The 24582-nt window shown below is 40.9% G+C and overlaps 1 protein-coding gene across 2 annotated transcripts in view; it reads right to left on the reverse strand.

Annotated features, from left to right (window-relative positions):
- The window catches only part of MAMDC2 (MAM domain containing 2), a 163365-nt gene that overhangs the window by 28791 nt on the left and 109992 nt on the right, over positions 1-24582 (reverse strand). For both annotated transcript variants that reach the window (XM_005897472.2, XM_070375777.1), the window contains exon 9: positions 23555-23820. In XM_005897472.2, the coding sequence (XP_005897534.1) occupies positions 23555-23820 (266 nt within the window). The remainder of the gene's footprint in view (positions 1-23554; positions 23821-24582) is intronic.

Raw genomic sequence — 24582 nt, forward strand, 5'->3', positions numbered from 1 at the left:
CCTTAGTCAGATGGTCTAGACTGCTGCTAAACCAGTAAAAGTCCAGAGAAGTTCCTGGTTAAAGCATGAGGGAGAGAAAAAAGTAGAGAAACAGATAAGTCAGGAACTTATTTTCTCAAACCAAATCAAGCTGGATTTTTAAAAAAATAATTAGGATTACTAATTTTAACTTTATTAAGTGTCATAGTTTAAGTGGTACCCAACACAATAAATAGGATTTTGCTGAGGGAGGGAAGAAATGAAGCTTTGCAGGGAACTGTGGAATATATAACCACAAACTTTTGTTAAAAGTTAAAAAAATATGGTTAGTATTAAACAGCTCAACATTAGCTGAATTGGCTGGTTTTTCACTGTCTTTTAAAGTACTGGGCTGGCCAAAAAGTTTGTTCGGGATTTTCCACTGGAAAATCCTCAATGAACTTGTTGGCCAACCCAATAGTTTCATGGCCTTCTGGAGACACATGGTTGGCCAGATTGCTGGATTAATCCACCACCTACTTTACCAATTGAAGAGCCCAAATTGGACCTATAATTAGAATGTAAATGATAGTTTCCAGAAATGGCCTCCTATCTTCACATAGAAACATTTCAATTCTACGCCAACAATACCATAAAATACTCAAGTTCACAAAACAAACTTAGGTTGTTATAAGTGGTAGACCTCAATAATTTACCAGAGGGTTTGATTCTGGGTTAAATTTAACTTCTCTTTTGATGAAGTTTGAAGTCTTTTGGGATCACTTGCACAGATAAATGTGGAAATGGTGACTACAGAGTTGGTAGAATTCACTAAATTACTATAATCCAGTCAGTGAAGTTCCAGAGCCCTTCATTAAAATGGTATTGACACAACTGCAGGATATACTATACTGTATAATGCAGCTGCATTCATTTAACAATTTGACAGTAAATTGTAAGAGAATTAAAACAATAAAAAATAACAAAGCAAAACAAAAATTCTGACATTAGACACTTGGCTAAAAGGATGGAATTTTCACAGATCCCTAAGGACAGACTGAGTGGAGCTTTATCTAGTAAAATGAGTGTAAGACTTTAATATTTTTAGAATCCCAGCCATGTTTGGGGAAATAGTTGCTGAACTGTAATAGCATGCCTCCTGCAGATACTATATTTGGTCTTCAGATCCCACAAAAGGCAGAATGACCATGTGTTTTTAAATAAGTCTTTAGCTGACCAACCCTTTTTCTTAAAAGATCCATCTGGTTTTGGTTTTTTCTTTTTTAAAAGACCCATCTGATTTAATTCTGCTCTTGGCTTTCACAAGCAACAAAGGTTGAGCAGCTTCCAGCTTTACCCAGCATGAGTCCTTCTGCTCAGAGAAGTCTTCCGTTCTAGGGTAGAGGGCACCCTGTGGTAGATTTGCAGACCTGCAGCCAAAGATTTTCATGGCTGTTTGGGTGGTAAACACCCACATAACTCAGTTCACTGATTTTAGAAATCAACATTATTTTCAAATCATTTGGTCACAGAAAAGGGAACGGAGACCTCAGAAGAGACCTCAGAATCAGATATTTTTTAGAATGAGGAAAAGAGAGACCCTATGATATGAGCTCAAGGTCATACAATAGCCAGCTGTAGATCTAAGCATGAAATATCATACTCTGAATGTCTGATAGAGCATATTTCATTATGCCAATCAGCTCATTTTCTCCTTTTCACTTTAGGTATTTTAAAATATGATTACGAAAGACTTGAAACTCTCCAATTAACAGCATAATTAATAGCAGTGGACAAGTATGTCTCTGACCAGCATTTAGAACTAGCTTCCAGTCATTTTGCCTTATGTATGTTATAAACAGTTTTTGGTCATCTGGTGCCAGAATCTAATCTTACATCAGATGGGACTAAATTTCATGGCTGATGATTGCTGAAACCTCTCCTCTCCACAGGAGATGCTCCCTCACCTCAGTGATATCCTTCTCTCTCTTAGCTGATGACCTTATATTTGCCCCACGTGGAAAATTTACTCCACACAGAAAAAAATGAGGAAAAAATACCCTCAACTCCCCACATCTACACCTTCAATCTTATCTTCATTTGCACTCATTTTCACTTCCTTTCGTTTGTTTTGGAAGCAAGGTCTGTCTAACTCCAAAGTTCATGTTCCTCTTTTTCTGGGACATAGATCCTGTACAATCCTGACAACTAGTATTGGGGGTCTAAATGGAAAATAAACATGAAAAGCCTCTGAAAAAAGAACATCAGACAAAAGCAAGATGGTATCTAATTCCACACCAAAGTAATGAGGACATAATTACATATAATATTCCTATAAACCTTTCATCATCAGTAAAGGAAATAGGTGTGAATGCCTTCCTCAACATACAATGTGGTTTATCTCTGGTCAACCTTCCTTAGGGAGGACCTGTAGTTAAACACTTCCCTGACCAACATAATGTAAGGACCAATTTATTTATTATGGATGGAGATCAAAATACAGACCTATTGTGGCTACTTGGATGGAGATACAAAATGTCAGTCTTTCCAGAAGACTCAGAGAATGCAATCAGCTGCAAAAAAGGTGAAATCTATGTTTTTGTCTGGACTCTCAAGGGCTCACCCCTGCTCTGTATGAATTTTTCTGGGTCAGGAGAAGACAGTGACTTTAACTAATACCCAAATAATGACTTCACTCTGCTTGTGTATGAACCATAGAGACAGTTGTGTGTCTAATTTTCATTGATTCCCAGGGCAAAGTGGAGATTCTTGATGCAGGGCTGTGACTAAAATCTCAAATAATGTTAAGCCCCTTTTAGCTGTGTCATGAATTATTTAACCAACATCTACAATTATGCTGATTTCACAAGCTAGCAAGGGAATGCCCCAAACCCTTCAAGCTAGGCTTCAACAGTATGTGAACAGAGAACTTCCAGATATACAAGCTAAATTTAGAAAAGACAGAAGAACCAGATATCAAATTGCCAAAATCCATTTGATTACAGAAAAAGTAAGAGAATTTCAGAAAAGTATCTCCTTTTGCTTCATTGACTACACCAAAGCCTTTGACTGTGTGGATCACAGCAAACTGTGAAAAATGCTTAAAGAGATGGGAATACCAGGCCACCTTACCTGCCTCCTGAAAAACCTGTATGCAGGTCAAGCAGCAACAATTAGGACCAGACAAGGAACAATGGACTGGCTCCAAATTGGGAAAGGAGTACGTCAAGGCTGTATATTGTCACCTTGCTTATTTAACTTATATGCAGAGTACATCAAGCAAAATGCCAGGCTGGATGAATCACAAGCTGGAATCAAGATTGCTGGGAGAAACAGCAACAACCTCAGATATGCAGATGATATTTCTACCCTAATGGCAGAAAGCAAAGAGGAACTAAAGAGTCTCTTGATGAAGGTGAAAGAGGAGAGTGAAAAATCTGGCTTAAAATTCAACATTCAAAAAACCAAGATCATGGCATCTGGTCCCATCACTTCATGGTAAATAGATGGGGACAAAATTGAAACAGTGGCAGATTTTCTTTTCCTGGACTCTAAAATCATTGCAGAGACTTCAGCTATGAAATTAAAACATGCTTGCTCCTTGGAAGAAAAGCTTTGACAAGTCTAGATAGCATATTAAAAAGCAGAGACATAATTTGCCAACAAAGATCCATCTAGTCAAAGCTATGGTTTTTCCAGTAGTCATGTATGGATGTGAGAGGTGGACCATAAAGAAGGCTGTGCTGTGCTGTGCTTAGTTGCTCAGTCAAGTCTGACTCTTTGTGATTCCATGGACTGCAGCCCTCCAGGATCCTCTGTCCATGGGAATTCTCCAGGCAAGAATACTGGAGTGAGTTGCCATACCCTCCTCCAGGGGATCTTCCCAACCCAGGGATCAAACCCAGGTCTCCCACATTGCAGGCAGATTCTTTACCAGCTGAGCCACCAGAGAAGCCCAAGAATACCAGAGTGGGTAGCCTATCCCTTCTCCAGTGGATCTTCCTGACCCAGGAATCGAACTAGGGTCTCCTGCACTGCAGGCAGATTCTTTATCAGCTGAGCTACAGGGAAGCCCAAAGAAGGCTGAGCACCAAAGAATTGTTTTTGAACTGTGATGCTGGAGAAGACTTTTAAAAGTCCCTTGGACAGCAAAGAGATCAAGCCAGTCAATTCTAAAGGAAATCAATCCTGAATATTCATTAGAAGGACTGATGCTGAAACTGAAGCTCCAATAATTTGGCCACCTGATGTGATGAGCCAACTCATTGGAAAAGACTCTGATGCTGGGAAAGATTGAGGGCAGGAAGAGAAGGGAGTGACAGAGGATGAGATGGTTGAATAGCATCACTGACTCAATGGACATGAGTTTGAGCAAACTCCAGAAGATAGTGAAGGACAGGGAATCCTGGTATACTGCAGTCCATGGGATCACAAGGAGTCAGACATGATTCAGTGACTGCACAACAACAGATAGATGGGCTTCCCTGGTAGCTCAGTTGGTAAAGAATCCACCTGCAATGCAGGAGACCTAAGTTTGATCACTGGGCTGGGAAGATTCTTTGGAGAAGGAAATGGCAACCCATTCCAGTACTCTTGCCTGGAAATCCCATGGACAGAGGAATCTGGAGGGCTACAGTCCAGGGAGTCGCAAGCACAACAGCTGGACATGACTGAGCAACTAAACCACCACCACCATACACTACATAGCAGTTTCCAGTTTCTCAATATTACTAACAGTGCTTGATAAATGTGGTAGGTAAATCTCTGTACATAACTATGATCATTTCCTTATGATAAATCCCTAGAATTGTTTTGTCTAAAAATTTGCATAATTGGGTCTTTCTTTTTGGTACATATAATTTAATTGTCATCTAGTAATATTATATTGAGCTTCCCAGGTGGCTCAGTGGTAAAGAATTCACCTACCAGTGCAGGAGTCACAGGTTTGATTCCTGGATCAGAAGATCCCCTAGAGGAGGAAATGGCAACCCATTCCAGTATTCTTGCCTGGAAAATCCCATGGACAGAAGAGCCTGGTGGGCTACTGTCCATGAGGTCACAAAGAGTGGGACATGTCTTAGTGACTCAACAATATTACATCAATTTACCATCACACTAGAGCCTATGAGAATTTTTATTTCCTTGAATTCTCACCTCTCTATGGCAATACTTTATATATCACATACTTAAATATGTGGGATCCCCTGGTGGCTCAGATGGTAAAGAATCTGTCTGCAATGTGGGAGACATGGGTTCAATCCCTGAGTTATGTAGCTAAATACATAAATATTTAATAAATGTCTATAACTCATAGATTATATACATATATTTTGGGGCCTAAATGAAAGATCAATTTTTTAATTGATAAATTGAACAGTATGAATATGAATGCAGCTATTAATACAAATATACTTCTTCAAAGTATTATATTTAAAAAATATCTTTATCCATTTGATGGACAAATGTACTGTTTTGCTATTTTTCAGATTTCTTTGGTTATAAATTAAGTTGGACATGTTTGCATATTTATTTTCCAGTAGTAGCCCTTTTCTTCTTATTTGCCTGTATATATTCATTGCCCACTTTCCTATTGCTTAGTTCATCTGTTGCTTATTGATTTATTAGAGTAAATTTAAATCTTAAACATATTAGGAGTTTGTCATATATGTTGCAAACTTTTTTTTCTGGCTTGAAATTTGCCTTTCGGACATGTTTATTAGGCAATCCTTACTTGGAGAAAGAAATTAAGGGAGAACTAAATGTCTTGGCTTGGAGACTGAGATGAACTTGGCAGGCCACAAACAGTAATGATGGATTCTTGAGCATTGCATACATTCCCATGTAAGTTGATGTTGAACAGAAAATAGGACTTCATGACCCTTCAGGCTGTGGTGGCAGATGCCATTATGAAGAGGCTTGTAGACTGCCTGGAGAGAGACTTCCACTGGAGGTATGCACTGCAAAGAGAGACCACAAAGTTCCCAGAGAAAGCCATACAAGAGAGGGAAAAAAGATGGGAATATCTGTGCAAAAGTAAATAAGGTGTTCTTCCATGCAGGAAAGCAGAGAGTCTTCACTAATGTGTGAGTTGACAATTTCCAAGTAGTGAATTCAGCTTATACCTAGAGCTTATAGCAAATACCTAAATGATCTATGAGTTCAGAAAATCAGAGGATCTCCAGAGAATCTCAATGTGACCATTAAAATCAATATTGTCATCCAAAATACTTGCAAAAAGGTAAAATGGTTGTCTGAGGAGGCCTTACAAATAGCTGTGAATAGAAGAGAAGCAAAAGGCAAAGGAGGAAAGGAGAGATATACCCATTTGAATGCAGAGTTCCAAAGAATAGCAAGGAGAGATAAGAAAGCCTTTCTCAGTGACCAGTGCAAAGAAATAGAGGAAAACAATAGAAAGGCAAAATCTAGAGATATCTTCAAGAAAATTAGAGATACCAAGGGAACATTTCATGCAAAGATGGGCTCAATAAAGGGCAGAAATGGTATAGACCTAACAGAAACAGAAGATATTAAGAAGAGGTGGAGATAATACACAGAAGAACTATACAAAAAAGATCTTCATGACCCAGATAGTCACAATGATGTGATCACCAACCAAGAGCCATACATCCTGGAATGCGAGGCCAAGTGGGCTTTAGGAAGCATCATTATGAACAAAGCTACTGGAGATGATGGAATTCCAGTTAAGCTATTTCAAATCCTAAAAGATAATGCTGTGAAAGTGTTGTACTCAATAAGCCAGCAAATTTGGAAAACTTAGCATTGGCCACAGGACTGGAAAAGGTCGATTCTCCAAGCCAAGCTTCAGCAATATGTGAACCATGAACTTCAGATGCTCAAGCTGGATTTAGAAAAGGCAAAGGAACCAGAGATCAAATTGCCAACATCCGTTGGATCATCAAAAAAGCAAGAGTTCCAGAAAATCATCTGCTTTATTGACTATGCCAAAGCCTTTGACTGTGTGGACCACAACAAATTGTGGAAAATTCTTAAAGAGATGGGACTACCAGACCACCTGACTTGCCTCTTGAGAAATTTGTATGCAGGTCAGGAAGCAACAGTTAGAACTGGAAATGGAACAACAGACTGTTTCCAAATAGGAAAAGGAGTACGTCAAGGCTATATATCATCACCCTGCTTATTTAACCTATATGCAGAGTACATCATGAGAAACGCTGGGCTGGATGAAGCACAAGCCAGAATCAAGATTGCCCGGAGAAATATCAATAACCTCAGATATGCAGATGACACCACCCTTATGGCAGAAAGTGAAGAAGAACTAAAGAGCCTCTTGATGAAAGTGAAAGAGGAGTAAAAAGTTGGCTTAAAACTCAACATTCAGAAAAAACTAAGATCATAGCATCCAGTTCCATCACTTCCTGGCAAATAGATGGGGAAACAATGGAATCCATGACAGAGTTTATTTTGGGGGGCTCCAAAATCACTGCAGATGGTGACTGCAGCCATGAATTTCAAAGATGCTTTCTCTTTGGAAGGAAAGTTATGACCAACCTAGACAGCATATTAAAAGGCAAAGACATTACTTTGCCAACAAAGGTCTGTCTAGTCAAAGCTGTGGTTTTTCTAGTAGTCATGTATGGATGTGAAAGTTGGACTATAAAGAAAACTGAGTGCTGAAGAATTTTGAACTGTGGTGTTGGAGAAGACTCTTGAGAGTCCCTTGGACTGCAAGGAGAGCCAACCAGTCCATCCTAAAGGAAATCAGTCCTGAATATTCATTGGAAGGACTGATGCTGAAGCGGAAACTCCAATACTTTGGCTACTTGATGCGAAGAGCTGACTCATTGCAAAAGACCCTGATTCTGGGAAAGTCAGGAGGAGAAGGGGACAATAGAGGATGATGACTGGATGGCATCACCGACTCAATGGACATGAGTTTGAGTGAATTCCAGGAGTTGGCGATGGACAGGGAGGCCTGGCGTGCTGCAGTCCATGGGGTTGCAAAGAGTTGGACACAACTGAGCAACTGAACTGAACTGACTGAAAATACTTGAGAAAAGATTCCCTAAAAATCCACCCATTATGAAATAACAGATTAGGAATTTGGAAGTGTGGAGGGTGGTAGTGTTCGTAGGCTCATAAATAACCTTTGGAATAAATATTTGCCTAAATTAGGAGAAGGCAATGGCACCCCACTCCAGTCCTCTTGCCTGGAAAATCCCATGGACGGAGGAGCCTGGTAGGCTGCAGTCCATGGGGTCGCTAAGGGTCGGACACAACTGAGTGACTTCACTTTCACTTTTCACTTACATGCATTGGAGAAGGAAATGGCAACCCACTCCAGTGTTCTTCCCTGGAGGATCCCAGGGATGGCGGAGCCTGGTGGGCTGCCGTCTATGGGGTCGCACAGAGTCAGACACAACTGAAGTGACTTATCAGTAGCAGTAAATTAAGCTTATTTATAAGACTATGGGGAAAGAATATCTCAGATATTTCCATTTTGCTGCAAGGATGAATGTGGTAATCCAGCAATATTCCATGAAATTGATTCCTTGGGAAAGTCATGTAAGAAGGCACTGGCGAAAACATCACCCTCATGTAAGCTGTGTTAGCAACTACCAGTTGTGCTAGTCAGTCTTTCCAGTCATTCCCCTATAAACTGATGTGAAACACAGAAGCCCAGCAACGAATATCTGAAAGAGAAAGAAAACCAGAGGAGATCAACTCTGCCTTACTCATATTTAAAGTCATTAATAATTCCTGTACTGACAACTGACACTGAGTTTTGCTTGGAAAAACTCAACAGTAGGCTCCTTTCCTGTACTTAGCTCCTCTATCCAATTTCACATTGAAACTTATTCCACTTGACGGTATAATTTTCCTGGCTCTGTATATGGAACTACCTTAATCTGTTCTAAAATGTGTTGATTATCTTGTCAGAAATTAACGATCCTGCTATTTCTACTTTGGACTCAGCTGTCCTGCATTAATTATGCTGGAACATTAATATCCTGGAGCAGCCATTTCCCAGAGTTCCCAGACATCATGAAATATGATAGGAAATTTATCTTTTCTCATATATCTTGTCTACACATTGGCTTTCTGGTTCCTTAGTCCCTTTATAGCAGGATGTCTCGTTATTAAATAGGCACCTAAATCTCTCCAGAAATTTACTAGACCTGCTCTTCTATCTGAGTGAACTGCTAAGTGTCATCTTTAAAAATTTCAGAACCTTAGATATTTTATATCTAGTGGCATTTCCATTATTAAAAGGCAAAGTGAAAAGGAAGATTTTAAAAGCAGAAATCCAAATCAAAGACTTAAATTTCATTGATGTTTTGCTAAAACAAAAAGATTATTGTGAGAGGAAATAAACAGAGAAAGCTATGCACAGGGACGGTGCTGCATGATATTAAAAAACATTTTTTTGACACTAAAATGCTTAAAAATATCTTAATGAAGGTCGAAGAGACTTAGCAGACATCAGGAAACATGTTTTCATTTCATAGAGAGGTGACATGACATTCTGATTTGCCAAATGTGCGCATGCGTGCTCAGTTGCTCAGTCACATCCAACTGTTTCGTAAACCCCAAGGACCAGAGTCAGCCAGCCTCCTCTGTCCAGGGATTTTCCAGGCAAGAATACTGTAGTGGGTTGCCATTTCCTCCCCTAGGGGATCTTCCCAACCCAGGGATGGAAACCACCTCTCCTGCACATCTCCAGCATTGGCAGATTCCTTACCATCTGAGCTACCTGGGAAGCCTCCTGATTTATCATTACTTGAAGCCAGGTCTTCTATTTCTGACTGGGATCTTTTTTGTATAATCTCAATCTAACAAAACTCAAATTAATGACTTGTACAGGATTCAAAGAGGAAGGGACTCTTGAGATGGACTCTGAGAGAAAGGTGATTTTCTCAGGTTGGTTCCTGCAGCGTGATCAATGAAAAATATTTGCTGTTGATAAATCAAAATTCTCCAAGCTAGGCTTCATCAGTACGTGAACTGAGAGCTTCCAGATGTTTAAGCTGGATTTAGAAAAGGCAGAAGAATCAGAAATCAAATTGCCAACATCCATTAGATCATAGAAAAAACAAGAGAATTCCAGAAAAACATGTACTTCTGCTTCATTGACTATGCTAAAGCACACTGTGTGGATCACAACAAACTGGAAAATTCTTAGAGAGATGGGAATATCAGACCACCTTACCTGCCTCCTGAGAAATCTGTATGCAGGTCAAGAAGCAATAGCTAGAACCCGACATGGAACAACAGACTGATTCCAAATTGGGAAAGGAGTACATCAAGGCTATATATTGGTCACCTTGCTTATTTAACTTGTATGCAGAGTACATCATGTGAAATGCTGGGCTGGATGAAGCACAAGCTGGAATCAAGATTGCTAGGGGAAATATCAATAATCTCAGATATGCAGATGACACCACACTTATGGCAGACAGTGAAGAGGAATTAAAAAGCCTATTGATGAAAGTGAAGGAGGAGAGTGAAAAAGTGGACTTAAAACTTAACATTCAAAAAATGAAGATCATGGCATCCAGTTCCAGCACTTCATGGTAAATAGATGGGGAAACAATGGAAACAGTGGCAGAATTTATTTTCTTGGGCCCCCAAATTGCTGCAGATGGTGACTGCAGCCATGAAACTAAAAGATGCTTGCTCCTTGGAAGAAAAGTTATGACCAACCTAGACAGCATATTGAAAAGCAGAGACATTACTTTGCCAACAAAGGTCCATCTAGTCAAGGCTATGGTTTTTCCAGTAGTCATGCATAGATGTGAGAGTTGGACCATAAATAAAGCTGAGTGCTGAAGAATTGGTGCTTTTGAACTGTGGTGTTGGGGAAGACTCTTGAGAGTCCCTTGGACTGCAAGGAGATCAAACCAGTCTATCCTAAAGGAAATCAGTCCTGAATATTCATTGGGAGGACTGATGCTGAAGCTCCAATATTTTGGTCACCTGAGGCGAAGAACTGACTCATTGGAAAAGACCCTGATGCTGGGAAAGATTGAAGGCAGGAGGAGAAGGGTGCAACAGAGGATGAGATGGTTGATGGCATCTCTGACTTGATGGACATGAGTCTGAGCAAGCTCCAGGAGTTGGAGATGGACAGGGAGGCCTGGCATGCTGCAGTCCATGGGGTCACAAAGAATTGGACATGACTGAGCAACTGAACTGAAATCCTTTGAAGAAGCAGTGGAGGAGTAAGGCAAGGATTTGAAGAATGACAAACTGCACTGGATCCTAGACAGTAACTGAAAACATTTTCCAAAGAGTTTGAAGACTAAAGGAATAGGATAGGGTGACAACTTAAATGGATAAAAAGGTGAAAGGAAGGTTTGCTGTTCATTTGTATGATCAATATTTGCTGCAAAGGACTAAAGAAATTAAAGATTTATGAGAGAGAGAACAATTTATGAAATCAGGGTGTCAGGATGGTGAAATCAAATAAACGACTGGTTGGTTTTGAATGAGAAACCAACTGTCAGAGTCAAAGAGATGCAGGTGAGGATTTGGAGAGAAACAAAATTGAAGGGGCTTGTTCTCAATGCCATCATTCTTTTGGGAGATGAACCCATGAGGTCACATCCTAAGAATGACACAGAGAAAATCAAGTTGGAGACTTGTGACTGAAATGGATCTGAATATCTGGGGTAAGGAATGAGAAAGGAAGTCAGTGAGAGATGATCTGAGTAAAAGACTTTCCCAGCAGCTTGGATCCAGTAGCATGGAGGGGACAGTGGAAACTAATCTTATTTTCTCCAGTTGTGCTGAAAAGCTCAGGGCAAAGAAGATGAAAATAGTTGCTGAGGTTTCCAGGGGTTCAGAGAACCAAGGAGGAAGAAGACAGAGGACCTGTGGATAGGAAGACTATGATGTGGAGGTGAGTGCTCCATGGACCATAGCACAGAATGAAGGCTTGAGAAACATGGAGGCTGTGTTGGGAGACAGGAAAAGGATCAGGAAAATCGAAAGGGCTGGGAAAACCTCATATCAGTCTTTGGGAATAGGGAAATGGTGTGATGAAAGTTGTTCCAAAGAAAAGAGTTACAGTTTTTGGTCTTAATAAAAGTCATCATAAAAAGCCTCAAACCAGACTCAGCATATATGTGTCTGTGTGTATCCTTATATCTACTCCAGCAGGTTATTTCTGCTTTTATTCAAATTCTTTGCAGGACCCATGGCACTGGGCTATAAGAGATTGCAGTTTATATGATTCAAAAGCAGAAACAGTTAATCTTCCTTCTTCCTGTGATTGATTTACATTGTTCTTCCTTGCCATCAACACATTTTCCTTGAAAGCTCAGTACCCTTTGAGTACCCTCTCTGTTCTAGAAATTGTGTTACATTAGAAATCAAAAATAATAAATAAGATATAGGTCTCTGTTCTCCAGAAGCTTACAGTCTGATGTAAGCTAACGAAGACAGGTAGGTAAGGAGATAATTTCAGTATAATGCATGATGCTAGGATAGTTCAGTTCAGTTCAGTTGCTCAGTCATGTCCGACTCTTTGTGACCCCATGAACTTCAGCATGCCAGGCCTCCCTGTCCATCTCCAACTCCCAGAGTTTACTCAAACTCATGTCCATTGAGTCAGTGATGCCATCCAACTATCTCATCCTCTGTCATCCCCTTCTCCTCCTGCCTTCAATCTTTCCCAGCATCAGGGTCTTTTCCAAGAGTCAGCTCTTCACATCAGGTGGCCAAAGTATTGGAGTTTCAGCTTCAGCATCAGTCCTTCCTATGAATATTCAGGACTGATTTCCTTTAGGATGGACTGGTTGGATCTCCCTTGCAGTCCAAGGGACTCTCAAGAGTCTTCTCCAACACCACAGTTCAAAAGCTAGGATAGTAGTATTTCATTAAAAGGGGCTATACAAGGGGTCTATGTCATGTATTCTGAGAAAACTGCCACCTTACAAAAGGTTAAACAGGGTTCTTTAATGTAGAGCTTACCAGAGTTTCTAACATGTTACTGTGCAGGGCAAACCTTCCTATGTGTATGTGGAAGAGTAGAGATCTAGCATGCAAAATTTCTCCAACTCATTTGACCACATAACCTATTTTCAATAGAACAATTCAAGGGATTTGTACTCCATGGGACATACTCTGATAAGTGTCGACATATGGAAGCACTTTGAGACCCCAAAGTGACCCTTTGTGACCCCATGGACTATACAGTCCATGGAATCCTTCAGGCCAGAATACTGGAGTGGGTAGCCTTTTCTTTCTTCAGGGCATCTTCCCAACCCAAGGATCAAGCCCAGATCTCCTGCATTGCAGGTGGATTCTTTACCAGCTGAGCCACAAGGGAATTCCAACAGTACTGGAGTGGGTACCCTATCCCTTCTCCAGTGGGTCTTCTTGACCCAAGAATTGAACTGGAGTCTCCTGCATTGCAGGTGGATTCTTTACCAACTGAGCTATCAGGGAAGCCCGCTGACATAAAGTTCTTGCCTGGTTAAAGTAGGAAGTCAAGAAACCCCTGGAGTGACAGGCAAATTTGGCCTTGGAGTACAGAATGAAGCAGGGCAAAAGCTAATAGAGTTCTGCCAAGAGAATGTACTGGTCATAGCAAACACCCTCTTCCAACAACACAAGAGAAGACTCTACACGTGGACATCACCAGATGGTCGACACTGAAATCAAATTGATTATATTCTTTGCAGCCAAAGATGGAGAAGCTCTATACAGTCAGCAAAAACTTGACCAGGAGCTGACTGGCTCGGATCATGAACTCCTTATTGCCAAATTCAGACTGAAATTGAAGAAAGTGGGGAAAACTACTAGACCATTCAGATATAACCTAAATCAAATCCCTTATGGCTATACAGTGGAAGTGAGAAATAGATTTAAGGGACTAGATCTGATAGACAAAGTGCCTGATGAACTATAGATGGAGGCTCATGACATTGTACAGGAGACAGGAATCAAGACCATCCCCAAGAAAAAGAAATGCGAAAAAGCAAAATGGCTGTCTGAAGAGGCCTTACAAATAGCTGTGAAAAGATGGGAAGTGAAAAGCAAAGGAGAAAAGGAAAGATATAAGCATCTGAATGCAGAGTTCCAAAGAATAGCAAGAAGAGATAAGAAAGCCTTCCTCAGCAATCAATGCAAAGAAAGAGGAAAACAATAGAATGGGAGAGACTAAAGATCTCTTCAAGAAAATTAGAGATACCAAAGGAACATTTCATGCAAAGATGGGCTCGATAAAGGACAGAAATGGTATGGACCTAACAGAAGCAGAAGATATTAAGAAGAGGTGGCAAGAATACAAAGAAGAACTGTACAAAAAAGATCTTCACAACCCAGATAATCACGATGGTGTGATCACTGACCTAGAGCCAGACATCCTGGAATGTGAAGTCAAGTGGGCCTTAGGAACCATCACTACAAACAAAGTTAGTGGATGTGATGGAATTCCAGTTGAGCTATTCCAAATCCTGAAAGATGATGCTGTGAAAGTGCTGCACTCAATATGCCAGCAAATTTGGGACACTCAGCAGTGACCACAGGACTGGAAAAGGTCAGTTTTCATAAAAATCCCAAAGGAAGGCAATGCCACAGAATGCTCAAACTACCACACAATTGCACTCATCTCACACGCTAGTAAAGTAATGCTTATAATTCACCAAGCCAGACTTCAGCAATACGTGAACCATGAACTTCCAGATGTTCAAGCTGGTTTTAGAAAAGGCAGAGGAACCAGAGATCAAATTGCCAACATCCACTGGATCATCGAAAAAGCAAGAGAGTTCCAGAAAAACATCTATTTCTGCTTTATTGATTATGCCAAAGCCTTTGACTGTGTGGATCACAATAAACTGGAAAATTCCGAAAGAGATGGGACTACCAGACCACCTGACCTGCCTCTTGAGAAACCTGTATGGAGATCAGGAAGCAAAGTTAGAACTGGACATGGAACAACAGACTGGTTCCAAATAGGAAAAGGAGTACGTCAAGGCTGTATATTGTCACCCTGCTTATTTAACTTATATGCAGAGTACATCATGAGAAATGCTGGGCCAGAGTAAGCACAGCTAGAATCAAGATTGCCCGGAGAAATATCAATAACCTCAGATATGCAGATGACACTACCCTTATGGCAGAAAGTGAAGAGGAACTAAAGAGCCTCCTGATAAAAGTGAAAGAGGAGAGTGAAAAAGTTGGCTTAAAGCTCAACATTCAGAAAACTAAGATCATGGCAGCCGGTCCCATCACTTCATGGCAGATAGATGGGGAAACAGTTGAAACAGTGGCTGACTTTATTTTTCTGGGCTCCAGTGTCACTGCAGATGGTGATTGCAGCCACGAAATTAAAAGATGCTTACTCCTTGGGAGGAAAGTTATGACCAACCTATATGCCGTCTATGGGGTTGCACAGAGTCGGACACGACTGAAGTGACTTAGCATAGCATAGCATAGCATACAGCATATTAAAAAGCAGAGACATTACTTTGCCAACAAAGGTCCATCTAGTCAAGACTATGGTTTTTCCAGTGGTCATGTATGGATGTGAGAGTTGGACTGTGAAGAAAGCTGAGTGCCGAAGAATTGATGCTTTTGAACTTTTGGAGAAGATTCTTGAGAGTCCCTTGGACTGCAAGGAGATCCAACCAGTCCATTCTGAAGGAGATCAGTCCTGGGTGTTCATTGGAAGGACTGATGTTGAGGCTGAAACTCCAACACTTTGGCCACCTGATGCAAAGAGCTGACTCATTGGAAAAGACCCTGATGCTGGGAAAGATTGAGGGCAGGAGGAGAAGGGGACAACAGAGGATGAAATGGTTGGATGGCATTATCAACTTGATGGACATGGGTTTGGGTGGACTCCGGGAGTTGGTGATGGACAGGGAGGCCTGGTGTGCTGCGGCTCATGGGGTCGCAAAGAGTCGGACACACTGAGTGAGTGAACTGAACTGAACTGGTTTAAAAAAATGTATATTTTTTCAAACTGGCTATATGAAGGTTTTCTCTATATTCATAAATGACTTTTGAAGTTTGTTCTTTAATCTTACAACAGAATAAAGATGTAGATATGGAAGGGTTTACCATGCAGATGTTAATGACTACTGAGCTGATCATTAAGCCAGACCCAGATGAAAGAGTATGTCTGGTTACTCTCTTATTTATGGGCCATTTAACATGTTTTTTTTTCAAAAGAAATATTTAATGAGCATGATACTGAGTTTCTTCCAGTGCCTCTAATTAACAGACTACTTAATGATTTTTGTTAAAAGGAAAATTCGTTTCAAGTCAAAAGATATTGCAGGACCTAACATAGGTTCTTTAGTGACCAAGCATAATGTCACCCCAAGGATTTGAACATAAAGGCTAATATTTGTGCTTCATCATTACAGACTTTCTGACAATGACTCTAGTCTCTCCTGACATTTGACTTTCAGGAAAAGCATTCTGGAGTGAATTGTTCCCTTTCCTCGTGACTATCTCTGGTGTGTGAAAGTCTCAATGTAAGTCTTGATTACTGGTCTATATTTAGCAATGTGCCGAGGACAATCAGATCAAGAAAACCCATTTCATAGGACTTCTCTGGTGGTCCAGGGGTTAAGAATCTGCCTTGCAATGCAGGGGTCTTGGGTTAGATCCCTGGTCTGAGACTAAGATCCCACATGCTGTACAGTAACTATGCCCAAGTGCCACAACGAAAGTTCCTGCATGACAGAACGAAGACCCCACAAAGGCCCAAAGCAGCCAGATAAATACATTTTAAAAAAAGAAAAATGAAAACCATTTCATGATTCCTGATTTTTCAAAATGTTTCTAAAACATTAACAAGTATATTAGTTGATGATTATGTAAGCATAGCAGTCTGGTACTATCAAAATGAAGATTTAACTCGGGCCTGATTTTTAATTTAAAGAGAAGTTAAGGTACAGAATTAGTCACGTACTAAAGAGATGATACTTTGGCCACCTCATGCGAAGAGTTGACTCATTAGAAAAGACTCTGATGCTGGGAGGGATTGGGGGCAGGAGGAGAAGGGGACGACAGAGGATGAGATGGCTAGATGGCATCACCGACTCGATGGAGGTGAGTCTGGGTGAACTCCGGGAGATGGTGATGGACAGGGAGACCTGGTGTGCTGTGATTCATGGGGTCGCAAAGAGTCGGACATGACTGAGCGACTGAACTGAACTGAACTGAAAGAGATGATGCCTATGAATCCTTATGAGGATCAGAACCTAGAAAAAAAATTCCTGTAGTCTCTTTGTTCAAAAGAGACTAAAGAATTCTCTTTTCTCTCTCACTCTTGCTCTCTCTCCAGCTACATTTAATCAATGCCAATTACACGCCAGGTGCTACGCTGAGGGCTTTACATGCACCATAAGCCTATGAGGTAGGTACTATTAATACACCCATTTTGTATAAGAAAAGCCAGGCTCAGAGAGACTCACATAACTAGCCCCAAGTATAAAGGCATAAAAGCCAAAGAATCCACAGCCAAGTCTCAGGCATGATGCCATTCTTCCTTCTGCCCCACAGATCTCCTTTGTCTATGTTGAAGCACCTTGAATTTTGACCTTTGGAGCCAAAATTTTGACCTTGGAGCCTTGAATTTTGGCTCCTTGGAGCGAAAGTGATTTCTAAAATAGAACAACTGAGAGTCAATAATAAAGTTCCGGAAATCTTTGGAAGTCTTGAGTTAGGGCTGGTTTCTCCTCACCCGATCCTATACTTTTGACATAAGCCAGAAGAGAGCTAGGGGCATAAAGGCATAGTACAAAAGGCATGGCTTCTGGATTGAAAAAGACTTGGCGTTACCTCTCTGCTCTGCCTCTTAGTAACTGTGTGATGTTGAACAAGGTCCTTAATTTCCCTCATCTGTTAAATGGGAATATACAGCCTTCCTTCCTAAGGTGTTGTGGAACCAAACGAAGTAACGCATGTCGAATATTTAGCATAGCTCCTGGCACATGGAAAGCATTCAATGAAAGTTCCTAGTCCTGTTGGCAGCTGTGATATTATACATAATCCATCCATATGGCTATTTGGCTAGAATGATCTCAGGAAAATTCTTACCATTGCTACTATTCCTTAAATAGAAATATTAATATATATTATGCTATGCTATGCTATGCTGAGTTACTTCAGTCGTGTCCGACTCTGTGCGACCCCATAGACGGCAGCCCACCAGGCTTCCCTGTCCCTGGGATTCTCCAGGCAAGAACACTGGAGTGGGTTGCCATTTCCTTCTCCAATGCATGAAAGTGAAAAGTAAAAGTGAAGTCATGTCTGACCCTCAGCAAACCCATGGACTGCAGCCTACCAGGCTCCTCCATCCATGGGATTTTCCAGGCAAGAGTACTGGAGTGGGGTGCCATTGTAGTTTCCATCAAACATTAGACTATGTAGGGGAGCTAGCAGGGACTTATTAATCAAATCAACCCATTGTCCTTAAAATGGTCTGGGTAAGAGCAAATGTTGAAATAAAGGTAAAGAAGCATCCAGAGTGGAAGCTACCTGGGAAAGCACAGATGAGGTAACATGTAGGGAGAAACAAAAGGAAAGAGGGAAAAAAGTCCTGACTTTTTTACAGTTCTGTGCAGGCTGCCCTCACTCAGCTCATTTCTAGTCTCATAAGCCAACTCACCGAGAGGTGAAAATAATGTTCATGAAAGCAGGTTACACTAGGAGCAATGTGAAAGTAAGAGATTATTGTTGTTATTATTTTGACTATGCAGCACAGATACTCAAACATATGTACCAAACATCTCTACCAGTGAAAATTGGGCTAGGTGTATTCAAAATTCACATACAAGGCTTTCAGCCAGGGAACAGGTATGAAAAGGCAGCCACTCACTCTCGGTGAGTTGGTCCCTGACCACTGGCACTTGATTGGCTTCAGGAATGGGACAGTGAGGACTTGAAGCAGAGGCAGGGAAGGGTTTTCCTCACAACAGTGACATATGTACAGTGAACTCTGAGCTTAGGCATCCATTTCTAGTAGGATGTGACCCGGGGTTGGTATAACTTTGACTTCTAGAAGGCCAAGGGCAATAAAAGGAGATACTTCACTTCCCTTACAGGAATGCTGTGAGAATTAAATAAAATAAAAGTTGGTGCCCATGCCCCAAGGCACATTTGGGAGCCTCACCTTCTCCAGTTGCAGAAGAACAGGCCTTCCCCAAGACTGGATGGAAATCCTGAGCACCCAGGATTGCCATACCAGTGGCAAAGGGCAGGCTTCTGACAGTCTATAGACCATGGATCAAACCCCAGCTCTGTCACTTACCAGCCTTAGAAAGTCCACTCTCATTCTTTTATTTACTCATTTTTCAGTGTCATATTTTTATGGGAAAAGAGATGGACAATGAACAACTGAACAAACAAATGAGAAATTTTCAGATCAGGGTAAATGCTATGCACAAAATAAACTAGGTGATATCTTGTAGAATAATCTGGGGATGGAAAAAGCAGTTACAGACCAGGTGGTCAGGCAATTCCTTTCTAAAAGGAGACACCTGACCAGGACAGTAGAATGAGAACCATCTTGACATAGGATAGGTGGGTGAGGGGACTGCAAGCATGATGTCCCCAATGAAGGAAAGGCCTTGGGACTCAGGAGACCTAGAGAAGGCCAGTGGGACCATGGGGACTGTGTGACCATGTGATCATGGGCAGAGCAAAGGAAGGTGAAGTTCATGAAGGACGCAGGGGCCGGATGGTACAGGGCCTTATGAGCCACAGGAGGGAATGGGGCTTTATTCTAAAGACCATAGGACAGTTTCTGGCAGGAGAGTGGCCTGATCCTATTTCCATTTCAAGATGATGATTCTGGTGGCTGCATGAGAGTGTAGAGAGCAAGGTGGAAGCAGAAAAACCAGATAGAAAGATATGGAGCAATTTAGGTAAGAAATGATGGTGGCTTAGACTAGGGTGGTGGTTGGGGACACAGAAGTAAACATATCTGAGATGTATTTTAGAGGCACAACTGTAAAGGATTTTGTCTGGGGTACAGCGGCAAGGTAACAGCAAGAATAGGACTATATTAACTTTTGGAAACTTCAGTTTCTTCACTTTTAAATTTATAAAGAGCAGCATGGTGAGTATATTTAGAAAACTGTATTGTATATTTGAAAGTTGCTAAGTGAGTAAATCTTAGAAGTTCTTATCACAAGAAAAAATACTCACTAACTATGTGAGGTGATGGATGTTAACTAGATGCACTGTGGTGATCATTTCACAATATATACACCAAACCATTACACTGTGCCCCTCAAACGCATGTCAATCATATCTCAATTAAGGGAAAAAACTAAGATTGCAAAGTCATTTAAGTGCTAGAATGGAGATTTGAAAACAGACTCCTCAGTCATTTCTTTTAATTGCTCTGCTATCCTGTCTCCAGAATGATGGAGAAGAGGCCTAGGAGGCCCAGGGAACACTAATCTATTCTGAGGAATGAGCCAGAAAAGGAGTCTCTGCAGAAGGGAAGTTCAAGCCAGTGACTGAATTAACAAAAGTGTAGGCAGAGGAAACTGGGTGTGCAATGGCCCAAGGTGGAAGAGAGCAGTGTGTTCCAGGAACTGACTGCAATGTTATTAGAATGGTGGGAGTAAGAGGCGAGGCTGGGGAGGGGCTGATGTCAGAGCATGCAAGCCTTTTCCCAGAAGAGCAACAGGAAGCCAGAGGGTCATTGAAGGGGAGGCTCCCTCATCACCACTATGCTGCTCCGCAGAGCACAGATCCAAGGAGGCAAAGGTGGATTGTAGGTGGGGCTAGCTCTTAATTTCAACTTTCAGAATTATAAAGCCACAGTTCTCATCCAAGGATGGTCTGGCACCTCTGGGGCCACATGGAAACATGTGGAAATAACTTGGGTTGTTGCTGTCATTGCAGATGTCAAAATCCCAATCATGTGAGGTATGGCTGCCTACAGAGGCAGCACTGTCCCTTCCAAATTGCCAAGGGGACCCATATGGGGAAATCCTGCTATTGGCAAAGCTCAAAGTCTTCACTGGAGGAATAGAAATGTTTTAAGCCATTTCTATGTACAAGCAAATGTATTGCTGAGAAAACCGAGAGGTGGAGAGGGTAAGTGAGGGGAGGGGAAACAGAGGGGTGAAAATGTAATAGGACACGACCTGAAGTCGATGGGAGCAAAAACAGATGATTAGGTGTATCAGAGTCACAAAGGGAACCAAGAGAAAGTTAAAAATAAAAATACAACCAAAAAATTGTAAGGAGGATGGAGAAAACAAAAGGAAATCGTATAAATAAGCTAAATTTCTTATCTTTTATAGAAGGAAGTCAGCAAATACTGCTAACGTTAATGAATTAAGAAATGAGGCAGAAATAGAATATCTGGAATTATGGAGAAAAACATCAGAAAATCAGGGAAAAAACCTTTAGAAAAAGAAGTAGAATTGGAGTTTGAGTACAGGAGTAGTAAAGGAAACTTTGACTTTTCATTTTATTTCTTCTCTGAAATACCACATGTATGTTTGTTTCTACCTGTATATGTTACGTATTAGTTTCTTACCTTACTCACTGCTGTCTGTATGCATGTCAAATGGTTCTCTCACTCTCTGAGAAACTGGTTCTGTTTAGCAAGGACCTTCCAAAAACTATTCACCACTTTCAGACACGTGTCCAGAGTTTGTACCCTCTCCTCATCAGCTCTGAGACTGAATTCATACTAGCTCCTTCTGAGGCTATAAGAACTTCCCTGCCCCCACTGGGTCTAGATCAAATTTTCCTGAAGTAGGTGGGTAGGGTTTGTGTGGTTGCTGGGAGGGTTGGAAGTCAGTCAAAGAAGAAAAGGGCAAATTCTCTGGGGCATCCTTAGTTGCTGGGTGGCTTCCTTCCATTCCATGGGAGTCAAATAAGAGCAGGGACTGACACTTAGGAGCAGATAAATTACTAACAACCTATGTTTTGTGAGTAAAGGACGAGGGGCTGAGGGGAGGGAGAAGAGAGGAGTCAGGTGGGTAGTGCATGAAAGGAGTTAGAATCCAGCATGGCCTGAACACTTACCCTCCAAACACCAGCTCAGCTGGTCCTCTATTCATCTTTATTTTTCTGTGTCCAGTTGGTAGAACTACTCCTCTATTTTTCTACATAACCTTCCTGTGAGGCAGTGAGATTGCACTGTTTTAGTTGTTTACATATTTGTATCTTAACATTCTATCATCTGTGATCTCATTCTCAAAAGTAGAATCTGAGCCTCATTGATCTTTCTATCCCTTACACTGAACTTATACCTAATAAAGTACGGTTGAATAAAAGAATAAAAACAAATGAAAGTCAAATAAGTGAATGAAATGCTTGTTATACTTTCCCTCTTTTAAAACATTAGCAACAGAGGGTGTGGAGTACTGTAAAAATTTTATTATGTGCATCCCTGATTGTATGGATCAGGCACATGTTTGGTGTGTGAGTGTTACCATAACTACTTGAGAGAGTTAAATAATTGGTAATGGGGACTACCTATTTAGTTAGCATGAAAACAATAAAAGCAGTGCCTATATGAGAATGTGGTAAAACTTCTGTGCTTATATTCTACTATAGGTATCATAAATTGGTTTGACTCTTTTAGAAATCAGTAAGTTAAGGAGGCTGTCATGTCATTATAATCATCATTTTTTCTTGCCTAGAAATGAGGAAAATTTTTTTTGTAAATAGTTTCAAAGATCTTTGATTAATCATTGTGAAGATTTAATCATGCCCTGGTGTGTATTCTAATGGACTAAGAGTAACCAAGCAACATCATGATGGGAAAGGTGTACAAAATTTCTTTGCTAGGAAGTTATAGACAAAGCTATGTTTCTGTCCAAATGGTTATAACTAAGAGAAATTTGGATCATTAATGTGTATGAAGAAAGTTCTACTGTTCTACTGTGTATATCTTTTCTTCAGGAGCCTAGTTACGAACATGATCAACTGACCAGCCATTCTTCAGTGATATATCTATTGAGCTTCCGTTGTGTGAGGCATCTGCTTGAAGGAAGGGACCTTCTTTCTTGCACAGAGGGTGCATGAGAGAGATCTTATCACCAACTGGCAGGTGAGACAAAACAGGTTTTCCCATTCTAGTTGTAATCTGGGTTGTATTAATAGTTGACAGAATTTATCGTATCTGTTAAGCTTCCTTAAGTTTATGAGCTGTAAAATTCAAGAGATCACAATTTTCTTTTCCATTTCCTTTTCAATAAAGATCTCTTTGTTTTCTCACTTCTATCAATAAGCTTCTGATGGTTCCCTTATGTAAATTCTTTCTGTCTGAGTTGGCTCTCCTATTTTACCGAGCTTCCCCATCCTGTGTTCAGCTAGAGGTTTAGGGTGTTGACCTTAAAGCCTCAATGTAGAACTTTATTCACATACTCTCTCTTTGGACTATTCTCAGGGAATCTAAGAAGTAAACAACAAGCAAACTCCCTATGTGGCCATGATTCCGAGAGACAGAAAACTGAAAAGAAGTGAAGGATATAACTCACACATGCCTGGGAACAGGATGTGAGGGTGGGACTTTCAGCTTGAACAGAAGAAAAACAATGCATCATCAGTTGAAAATAATTAAACAGAAATTCGCTAATCCAGTCCAGTGACTGGAAATTGCAGAAAGATTCTACTGTACCTTGGTAGGCATGGGCTTCCTAAAGGTGATTTCAGCTTGCATCCAAACGCCCCTTGGGGACTCCAGCACAGACCAGATCTTGTCTTGAACCACATGGTTCTCTTCAAAGATATAAACTGCTAGGGTGTCACTCATTTTTAAAAATCCAGAGATGGCATAATAAAAACGCAAACAATACTGCTGGTTTCCTGGAAGTGAGGGACCGTAGAGCCTTCCAATGTAGCCAGGCTGTGATGTAAACTTTGTGTCGGCCAGCAAGAAATACCCTGTGAATAGGACAAAGCTTTCAGTGCATCAGCAATGAAAAACCGAAATAATTCATCCCAGATCATCAAGTGGAAAAATTTGGTTAAAGTAGTGGAATTTTCCAAAAGAAACTATTCTATAGGCTTTAAGTAATAGCATTTAACAAAGTCTGTGGCTTAGGTGATAGAAAATATCTGGGTGACTCTTTTGCTAATAAACCTCCAATTTTAAGGTAACTTCAAAAACCAGCATAGATTTCCAACTGCATATGCTCAGGTTTTAGCTATCAATCAGGATGTACACTTTTTTTTTTTTTTGGCCATGCCATGTGGCTTACAGGATCTTAGTTCCCTGATCAGGGATTGAACCCTAGCCCTCAGCAATTAAAAAAAAAATGTAGCGTCCTAACCACCAGACTGCCAGGGAATTCCATAACTTTTCATGAAACAAAAAGGATGAAATCATCTTGTGGTTCTCTATTTTTTAGACAAAGAGCTGACAACTAGACTGAGTAGTACTGGGTCACAGAGAACACAAGGCCCAGAGCAGATTTTCCTATTATCTCTGCAATTATTGTAAGAAGGGGGACCCTTTCCAGGGCCCGAAACTGGGCTCTTGTCTAATACTCAGAAATGAATTGTCCGAGGAGACACATGCTGACAAAGCAAGAGATTTTATTGGGAAAGGGTCCCGGGTGGAGAGCAGTAGGGTAAGGGAACCCAGGAGAACTGCTCTGCTGCGTGGCTTGCAGTCTTGGGTTTTATGGTGATGGGATTAGTTTC

This window comes from Bos mutus, chromosome 8 (assembly GCF_027580195.1).
Source record: "Bos mutus isolate GX-2022 chromosome 8, NWIPB_WYAK_1.1, whole genome shotgun sequence".
In the NCBI taxonomy this organism is placed as follows: Eukaryota; Metazoa; Chordata; class Mammalia; order Artiodactyla; family Bovidae; genus Bos; species Bos mutus.